The following is a 10,785-nucleotide window of genomic DNA, read 5'->3' as shown; positions in this document are numbered from 1 at the left end:
TTTAATACATTAACACATAATAAATGTAATCTATTATGCCATCTGGGTTTGACGATATCGATACTTTATGGTATTAGCTTTCTTGTAATCTGACCATGCAAGAGCTTGTTTGACTGGATCTTCCGGCTTCTGAATTTAAATGTCTAAACAATCGATAATGGCGTAAACTTTACTATACTGTGCACGAAAAGGAATAGGTTTTTTAGACGTTTTTTAACTTTATTAGGTGGCATCCAGACTATTAAACTCTTTAACATCTCGCTAATTGATGGAAAGAATTTTGCAAAAATTCTACTCGTTGATCTTGCGAAAAATTTAAAATTATCACTTAGTTCAGCAAAAAAAAAGTTTTGTGAATTCGATTTTTTTGAAGAACTAGATAAATATTTACAAAACCTAATTTTGTAGTCTCTCTAAGCAGCTTAATTATAAATAAAGCTTTATTTATACCCAGGTATAATCTTGCATCTGAAGCGGCTAAAGCGTCATTTATAATCTTAAGTCTATTACACTTCAAAACTACGGCTTGTACAGGAGCGTCACTACTTCACTTTCCTGTCTTTTTGGCTCGCAAATTTATGTGGAACATCTTTTTTCATTCTTTTCTAAACTCTTATCATTTTCCACTCCATAAAATCTTCATGTCTGTTTCAAGCTGTGAAATAAAATAATCAAAAATTGCACATAATGAAACAAAGGTGAAACCTAAATCTAACGAACACATAGGGTTAAGAACCCTATAAATATTGCTTTTATGCGAACTTACATCGAAACGCTCGTCACAGACATAAATGTTACTTTTTGGAGAAATATCGGTGCAGTTTTGCCGCACTTTTACAAATGTTTTTCCTGGTGTAGACGTAGTGGTACTTGTACACTGTGGCACCATACAGTACTTATAAGCCATTTTAATTTTAATAATTGAGAAACAAGCAAAACAACACACAATTTTCACATTAGAGCATGAAAACACGTATAAGCGCTGAATGTGGCGGAGCAGAATCGTACTTCGTGACGTCACATTACGATCAGCCAAAACTCGTCGTTTCGGTGCGCTTTGTGTAAGTTTAAACTTTGACTGCTGATAGATTTGTTACGAGTAGCCAGAATGTGGAAAAAATTTGTAGGGCCCTTATTTGTTCGCCAATAATCAATTTTATAAAAGAAAAAAAAATGTGCAGCGACCCCATTGTCGCTAAGATGCATACTAATTGTGTTTTTCGCAAAAGTTTGGGCATTCTTTCTAACGTCGCCAATTGATTGAGGTTATCTAGCGCGTCGATAGTCATAGATAGATGGTAGATTATTCTCAGCTAATTTTGAGTTAGTTTATTTGCGTTAGCATGGTTGTAGTGATTTTTTAATGAACGTCAAAAATATACAAAAAGTAAAAATTTATAACCTGAAAAGACGTAAATAACCTAAACCGACCCAAATTGAATGAATCTACATGCTAGGTACCCAAGGAAACATTTTCATTAACTTAAAACGTTTTGCGCAGTTGGCAACGCCTTTATTTATTTCGAAATTTAGCCTGAAAATGGTGATTTTCCTCAAACTTTGTGATTGTTTTTTGGCTTAATTTGACGTATCCTTTAAGGCAAAAAAAAACTAAAAATTCGGAGGGACTCAAAGGACACAATAACCTCCGTCTCTAATTAAACGTGTTCCAATTGTTACATATCTTCAATCTTCAATAGATACAGTCCGCGACCTTGATTACTCTCACCAACAGATTTGAACTATGTTTTGTTAAGTGTCAAAATTTTGATTAGGCAAACATTTTGATGGTAGTCGGCCAACAATTCGCTAATTCACTCGAACTTTACAAAGGAAGAATTTTTTAGAATCAACTATTATAATTGACAGTGTGAGACTTGATTACTCTCATTGACTTTTGGAATCGTAGGTGGCTAGGTACGTAGCAGGAACAAAACCGTATCATTTGACAACGGATTGACAGTTGTCTAATAGTAATTTGAGCATATAAAAACTGGACTACCTTGTCTGACGTCATCAAGCTTTTAAATTTCAGCCCAGAGGCCTTGTTCTTAAGCCGGTATTGGATCTACGCCTTTACGCCACATAACAAAGGCCGGTGCTCAGAGAAGCAAGCAGAAATCCACCGTAATCCTTCATTTTCAACAGACCATCATTCAGATCTTTATAAATAAGTATGTTGAATTATTATTAGTAAAAATAAGAGTTCAGATTCATATAAAGCGGTGTGTTCAGTATTTCAATTAACTCAAAGAAAAAGCCGCCAAGTCGAGGAATAGATCAATTAAAAATTACATATGTATGCTTTATCCGAAGCAGGATCAGGCGTTACTAAATGCAGGTTACAATTCTGAAGGTTTCCATACACTTGCTCGATCAGGTACAATACGATACTGTTCTAACACTATGAAAAGTTGTCGAGACAATAAGTTTGAAATCATATCGCGAATAAATTAATGAAGAATTATTTTTGTCGGTACCTCAATCGCGTGTATATTGAAAATATTGTTTCAATTTAACAAAAACAAAAATAATAATAGATATTCAACATTCCGAGAAAAAATCAGTTAATAATTAAATCAAGTCTTACCTATAACTACTGTTTTTTGATGGTTTAATGTTATTTACAGGTGATTCATCAAACCCATTAGTTCTAATAGGAGTATTGAGTGGTGTAACAGTTTCAGACTTCTCTGGTCTGATCACAGGATAGGGTGGCGTTCTGGGAGTGGCAGGGCCTGGTTGCGACCGTACTCTACTGCTAAAATGTAAGACATTTAAATTTGGTATTTTAACAATAGACTGCTTTTAAAGTAATAGAAATAGACCGAAAAGTGTGTACGTATCACATAATATCTCCCCTTAGAATTGAAACAAAATAGGGCGGGACTGACATGCTAATTTGATACCGCAATTTACCAGATGGCGCTATACAGAAGTTTGGTAGTACGCACCCATAATGCAACGTAGCCCGTTCCAGATAATCTTACGAGATTATTAGAGCATAATTAAACAACCAAACAGATATAAACAAAATTAAACAAAATTTAAAAAATCCGGTACAGTAGTTTTGAGATGTGTAGATAAATTTTCTAGAAATTGTCATAGCTGGATTATTGTTGTGTAATTTTCCATTTAATCGTAGTTGTAAAATTGATATTCGGTTAAGAAATTAATTTGATTTGATTAATTTGTCATTAGGTGAGGCGACAACACTGTAGTTCTTCAGTTTGGGAATTTCCTAGAAACTACTTCTCTAAAACGGCATTATCATTTGATTACATAAAGAGATACTGTTTTGATACGTTTTTAGAATATGGTCATGGTCTTAGAGGAAAAATTGTTCAGTACCCAGTTGTGAACCCAATATGGCCGCTTTTCACATTTCCTTACAAACTTTGTTAAAAGCTGTTAACAATATGACTTTATCGATTTCTCCAAATATAGTGGTGAAAAACGAATGGAAATGTGCAGCTCATTTTAAAGATGAATAATCAGTATTTGGTAGTAGATGCACGAATTTAACGGATTAACATGCTCTACCAACCTTAAATCTGAAGCCAGGTAACTAACAAATAAGTTTGATTCTTCTAGATAATAAATAGATAAATGAATACATTTTGTGCGAGCATACATACATTTGAGGCAGATAATTATAAAGTTAATGAAACTGCCAAGAAATTGAGGGTGCTGAATTATCAGATACTTTTCTAAGCACGAAATATATTTATTTTATTCTGTCTCAAAAACTATAATCACTATAATTACATTAAATTATTATTAACGTTTCTTATGGGGGGTGCAATGTTTCCTGAAATTTTCTGGAAAAGCATTATTTATAAAACAAAATTAACATTTGAGGAAAACAATTAGTGAAATTGTTGAGGCGACAAATGATTTTAGGCAATTGGGAACTTGCACAAAAATTAAACTTGCAAAAAATTACTCGCAAACGTGTTAACTAATAACGCATAACTAATATCGCATTAACTTAATTCTATTAAAAACACCACAATTTACCAAAAAAATCATTTTTTTATTTCTATACAATTATAATTAATATAAGCAATTAAAACCTGTATAATTCAAATCATTCTTGTAACGCACTGTGAAGTCTTCTCAGAAATTTCCTGTGAGCTTTTCTGCATGCCTTTAACCATTTTAAACGCTGGCTTTTATCCCGTGGTACACAAATAAATAGCCTGTCTGGCGTTTTAAAAGTTGTACTAGGACACAGTCGCACCATACAGCATTTGTAATATTGTTTTTGTGTTGCTTCCATTATTAATAAATTGTGTCTATTTTCCTGACTGTATTTCAACTTAATTCTTTTGAATTATTGATTAATTAAGGAATTTCTTTTGCATTATTAATAAAGCACAGCACGAATTCTGAACAGTCAAACACCCAGATAATTCAACGACAAGCCGTATTCCCGTATTGCCTTTCGATCGAACAAACCAGCGCTATGACGTCACGACCATTGCCGCGCGTTTAGTGTTGTTTCAAATGAATAGCCTCCGGTCACAACTTTAATTGTTTATTGCAAATTAAATATTGCTATTTGAGGGCTGAGATAGTTGGTATGCGTGATTTCTATAGATAAGCGTATGCGTGATTTCTATAGATAAGCAAATATATTAAAGAAATATAAAAAATGTTCAAGTTCCCAATTCCAGATGAATGATTTCTCACATCGTTGTTTCATAGTTGAGAAAATCAATCATCTCTCCGACAATATCCGGTCGAGGGAAACACTCTGGTACATCACAGGAACAAACATATGTTGCGAGTAGTCCCGAAAGCAACAAAACATGGTTGTAACTGATTTATTGGCTACGTGTTTAATAAACATCATACGTTTTTTTTATTGGCCCTATATACTTATTAGGCTGATAGCTGCAAGTTAAACTTGCAGTTTTCGGCTTGGTGCAAAACAAAACTTGGTGAATGCAATCATTAGGAATCAAATATCTTTCTGCCCGCAAACCGCTAGGAGGAGCGTTTTTCTAATGTTAAGATTTGTTTTAGTTATTACATTTATTGTTTACCATCATTGCGCATTTTTAAAAAACTATTTCTAAAGTTACTTGTTACTTTTATAACAAGATTTTGGAACCTATTATCATAGCTGAACTGGAACGTTGTAACCGTTACGAAAAAACAACCGTTCAGGCCGCCTCTATTAAAATAACGGTATTCACTGTTCAGTTACCGTTTTTGAGCTGAATTTGAGGAACCATCATCACTAGAACCCGGTCTGTCAGAAGTCGGACTACTGGATGCTGATGGTGTTCTTTCTCGTTCCATTTCACGAAGAAACCGTTTCCTGGGAGAAACCACTGTTTCCGGTCGAGGAGGTGTTCTGAAAATAATCAGAAGCAATTTTTAAGTTTACGCAAAATAAAAGTGATAATCTTATATCACGTGTGATATGCATATTTTACTGTTTTATTTAAGAACAATTTACCCGGTTGGACAGTTCTTATCTATCAAACTCTGTACGATGGAAAGTAAGGACCGCTTTTCCTTTATTTCCTTCTTTTCGTGAACTGCGTCCGATTCCTCTTCTTTGTCCTCAACCGTCGAAAGAGGACGACGTCTTCTGGTACACGACCCTCTATAACCCCTTCTTTGCTTTGGGCGAAAAAAGAACAATACCATCTCTTGTGAGATATTACGCTTAGGCGTGGTCTGCTTCCAAGAATGGTCTCGTTGCCATGGAGATGATTGCACTGAACTATTGTCATCTGAAACTAAGAAATCCCAATGTAGTGGAGTAGTAGAAAGTGCAACATTTCAGTTTAAAACAGAAAACTTAAAGATGATAAAACGATTGCCTTAAAGGAGAAATAATTAAATCGTCAACTAACCACAAAAATTGATGCAGGCAATTTTTTGCCACTGCCTTCTGATGTAGAAAATTATAAACCAAATTTTTTCGTCCCATGCGAATGATCAACATATTTGAGGAATCGCATGCGAATTTTTTTTGTCCAATATTTCGAGTGGTGGTCGATGTTTTGGAAAAAAATTAGATATCTCCAAATGCCCCAAAAATAGTAAAATTGCATAATTGGGAAGCTCCTTAGGTCGAAAGCAGTCAAACAACTCGCATGCGAAATTTTGGTTTTTTGTCCAAAATTTCATAAGTGGAAGTCGACGTTTTGAAAAAAAAAATCTCCAAATGCCCCAAAAACAGTAAAATTGCATAATTGGGAAGCTCCTGAGGTCGAAAGCAGAAAAAACTCGCATGTGAAATTTTTCTTGTTTTGCCGAAAATTTCCTGAGTGGGTGTCGATGTGTTGAAAAAAATTAAATCTCTCAAAATACCCCAATAACCGTAAATTTCCATAATAGCTGGATAAGTAAGGCCCTGCCGACCTAGGCCTATATGGACTTTTTATCTTTGAAATATCTGAAGATTTGCCCTGAAAAACATCGGACCCTTATTAAAAATACCCTGTATAGTATGTATACATAACGTTGTAAGGTCTGTACAATGCTTAACCACAAATTCTGATTTTGCTTAATTTTGCCGCTACAGGGCGCCAAAGTTCTCAAACGAATATAGTTTTTCCCATATAATTACTAATCGCCCACATCGATTTTCACTAATTTTGGAATCAATACTTACCAAATAAATTGAAGTGGTTTGACAAAAATTAAGCTTGGTTCGTTAAGTTTGTATTTTTGTTACCCCATGTACGAATAATTTTAGTTTTTTTCTGCTACTAGATGATTTTATTTTTAAACTTTTTTGCCTCTTGTAAAATTTTCGTCAGACCTTTGGCGCCCTATAGTTGGGCTATCCCCTTATTTTCGGGTTCGGAATTTATGGTTTTTATTTTTATAATTTTCACGGTTTATCGGCAGTGATTTCAGAGACACCCTGTATATTTTATTAACAAAAAAATTACCCCAAGAAACGGATTTTTTCCATGCATGCTTGCTGTGAACGTGTTAAAAAATGTCTTGAAAACTATAGCCGCGTATTTGAAAACTCGCTGTTCCTTGCCTGTGAATATATGGTATTTTTATATTTCGACAAATTTAAATGACTGTTATATACATCCGTTCAGAAAGAGCTGACAAAATTAGCCGCAAGAACGAAATGATAATCAGTTACATCATTATTTACCTATTTCTATCTACTTGCAACGAAAAAAGCATTTTATTCAACTACTGGAGACAGGCATGACCTAGCATGGCCTAAAAAGTTTGCCATGTATTAAGACCGTTCTGTTCTACATATCACTTTCATAGAAAACAATAGGTGCATATACTTGAGCGCTCATCCGTGGTTCGGATTTTATATAAAAAAATTACAGAACTCTTTCAATAAAAAAACGGCCATTGCAGTTAAAACTTCTTCAACATCATATGAATTTTATTATTTACTTGCAGCTTACACAAATAGTGTTGGCGGTTTATGAATGTGCAGACAAATAAACAATAGAAGCAGGGTGATTTAAAATTGTCAACGTTTGTAAGCTGCATGCACCCGATGCTACGAAATGGGAACCCTAATGTCATCCGGGGCGTTAGCTTGGGCTTTCAACTAACTACCTACCAAATTTGGGTTTTCAATTTAAAACCGTTCCTTAGATATTTCCATATAGGTATAGCTTGTTCCGTAAACTCTTCTCATTGATTTTTTTTGACAATTGACATATATCAAAAACTATAAGAGATAAGTTACCAAAACTAGGGTTGCTCAAATTTGCAATTGTATCGCCAAGTTAGGGGTTTACATTTAAAATAAGAAAGTTATGTTATACTTTTCGTCCACCCTGTCTAGCTGAAGGGCTATTCGCGAATTCAAAAGCCCAAACGTTCCCTGGTGGCGAAAATTATAACTACCAGTTAACTCATAAGCTGACACTTTTACTGTCACAAGTTTTGTTGACATTGGTGTTTACATCGGATTGTGATTTGTTTTGTTCTAATCAACTTTTGCAAGGTTTTCATTTTTGTTTTTTCCTTTCAATTCATCCATTCACATTAATTTTTGTGAAATTTACAMCTCTCACTTTTTGCTTGTTTCCCAACCSCAATAGATAGACAAGTCTTGACTCGTTGTTTTTGCTAATCTGTCAGAGGTACSCATAGAAACAGCAAAGTGCGATAYTTTCGAACGRCCAATATCTCAATCATTCAACAACAAACGCAAATGAAACTGAAACGGTTGAAGATAAAATCCATTTGAAMATAAAATCAAAAGTGTGACGTAGCATCTTGGTTATAAAACACCTTGTATAATGAGTTATAGTTAGCAAGATCCTTCTTAAAATTGAAAGTTGACCTGTTCCAGCATTTTTTCTAGATCTACCAGGAGAGTCATAAATAAGGGTGCGACCTTTTCGTTGGCCCACCCTGTATGTATTTGCTGCAACCGATGAAAACATGGATGAATGAAGGCAACAACATTCAGTTTCTACAACATTTATAGAGGACATTTTGAAACTATTCGACAAGAAAAACATCTCGGAGCTCGGCGAAACACAGTTCTGAGATGGAAAGAAAAAATCCTAATATGTGTATCCACAATCCAAAAACATGAATTTCTGAGGCTGCTACAAGAAACATTACTGGAAATTGACCCAAAAGGACTTGATGAACAAAGCGGCACTTGAAGAAAAATGCAGTTCAAAGTTTTGGGACAACAGGAATACTTCCGTCCAATTCTCAGCGGGTAATACAAGGTTTATCAAGATTTTCGGACGAAGAACAGGCAGAAGATTTCTTTCTAAAGTCCACAAGGTACTCTGACCAAAGCAAAAAAAACTATATAAATATCCAACAGGAAAAAGTGTTAGTGCGGAACAAATTGAACAGAACCTCGAATAATGGTGACAAAATCGAATTTTTGCAAAAATTCCATTTATTTCGGAAATTTGACGCTTGAGGTATAGAAACATAAAATATCGTTTCACAGCGAATTCAACGGTCTTCTCGTATTTGAAGTAATATACAAGGTGTTCTATTTGTAAAAATGTAATTGGATCATTTTTTATCTCTAGCCGAATCTATCTCAGTATTTTCAAGACATCCTGTATACTTTGAAACACTTTTGCGTACGCCGGGCTCAAGAATAGGGTTTTGGTAACCCAGTACCAAAAAAAGTTTTAAATTTCCAGGGATCGAAATCGCGTTGTAATACAAGATTCCTTGGGGCTACGTTTTGCTTAAAAATAATGAAACTGCTTTAGATAGATATAGAAATCGTTATGCAAAAATAATCAGATCTATATAGCCAATCTAAGCGTGCAATAATATACAGGGTGTCTCATTTAAAATATCAAAGTTGTATGTACTTTTCGGTATAACCGGCAACCTCGCATTGCTGAAAATATTTTAGGTAGATAGGCATATCCGGTGACTTTGTTGCACAAATTTGCAGATGGATCGTGCATCGCCTTCTCCTTAAACGTCTAATACGCCATCGACCGTGAATCACCCTGTATACCCAGACATCCAGAGGCATGTCGTCAATTTTGCATCACACTGTATGTTTGTATATACATTCAACGTACCACTGAGTGATGTACTACTTTCCTGCCGATATGCAGAAGTGGATGTTGCAGGGCCCGGAGGAGGCCAAAATGTCTTCCTGGGAACTGATACCCAAGACAGTCTTTCCCCTTCCCTTGCTCTTTCCAACTCCAGAATGAACTTTCCATCTGAAAATTAACATATTGTTAGAATACAGAGTCTCATAAGAGCATTTTCAAACACAAACTGACACACAATTTCGTATTGGAAACTTCGCTCCCTACTCTAAATACAAACTAATCGTATCCTGTCCAACAGTAATGTGTTTAAAAGTTCAAAAAATAAAAGAGGACAATACAAACATCTCTAAGGCCCGTATTTATAAACGAATCTCAAATCAGGATTCGGCTCGTTCTCCCGCAAGATTGAAATTTTTCTTTAGAGACTCGTTCCATATACCATTCTTCGTACATTATCGGAGAGATCGCGGTTGAATTTCGGTTTCTAGTAACTCTTCGTATTTTTGTGCAGAACTTTCTATTTCTGACCTTGGCCCCGCCAACGATATCAGGGTGGCGGCAAACTCGAGGAACATTGTCCCTTAAAAGCACATTCTTCTGTGTCTGCCCAAGGTTGAAGTGGTGTTTGATAGCATCTTTTGTAATATTATATGTGGTTCTGAAAGCTTCATGGACTTTTACCTTTGGTGGAGATTGAAAAACCTCATTTTTATATTGATATACAGGGTATTCACAACTTTATGAACACAGAGCGGGGGCGGCTAGAGGACCTCAAAACAAGTCCAGTTTCCATTTAAGTTTTTTTTATCAGGCTTATGGTTAACGAGGTATACAAAGACAACTCTTCCAGTTCTTCCAGACATGCCACCAGCTCAATATGAACATTTCTACCAACAAAACCAAATGTATGACAATCGCGAATGATCCGCTCCGATGTAAGCTAGTGGTAGAGGACAATCCCATAGAACAAGTGATGCAATTCAGATATCTGAGCATAGACATATCAAGCTCCCACGATCTGAGAAGAGTTCTGAGGGGCCAGACTAACAAAGAGAGTAGTACTAGATATAGTTTGCTCAAACCGGTACATGCGCAAAGATAGCAAAATTAGAATATACTAGACTTGCATCAGACCGATCATGACGTACGGTACAGAAGTCCGCGAAGACACCAACAAGACGCAACACATGCTAAGAATGGCCGAAATGAAAACACTGAGAACAATAGTAGGGAAAACAGGAAGAGACAGACTAAGAAACACAGACATCAG

The 10,785-nt window shown here is 35.4% G+C and overlaps 1 protein-coding gene across 1 annotated transcript; it reads right to left on the bottom strand.

Annotated features, from left to right (window-relative positions):
* Positions 1-2,549: 2,549 nt before the first annotated feature.
* On the bottom strand, positions 2,550-9,690 carry LOC109535085 (protein hairless; the record flags this gene model as incomplete). The annotated part of the gene is made up of 4 exons (XM_048666281.1): positions 2,550-2,761; positions 5,216-5,365; positions 5,471-5,756; positions 9,537-9,690. Coding segments are annotated over 4 exons (765 nt in total), but the record flags the coding sequence as incomplete, so codon positions are not given.
* Positions 9,691-10,785: the final 1,095 nt, after the last annotated feature.

This window comes from Dendroctonus ponderosae, unplaced genomic scaffold (assembly GCF_020466585.1).
Source record: "Dendroctonus ponderosae isolate FM_Combo_2020 unplaced genomic scaffold, Dpon_F_20191213v2 Dpon_F_20191213_459, whole genome shotgun sequence".
In the NCBI taxonomy this organism is placed as follows: Eukaryota; Metazoa; Arthropoda; class Insecta; order Coleoptera; family Curculionidae; genus Dendroctonus; species Dendroctonus ponderosae.
This window is presented reverse-complemented; position numbering and strand designations above follow the sequence as displayed.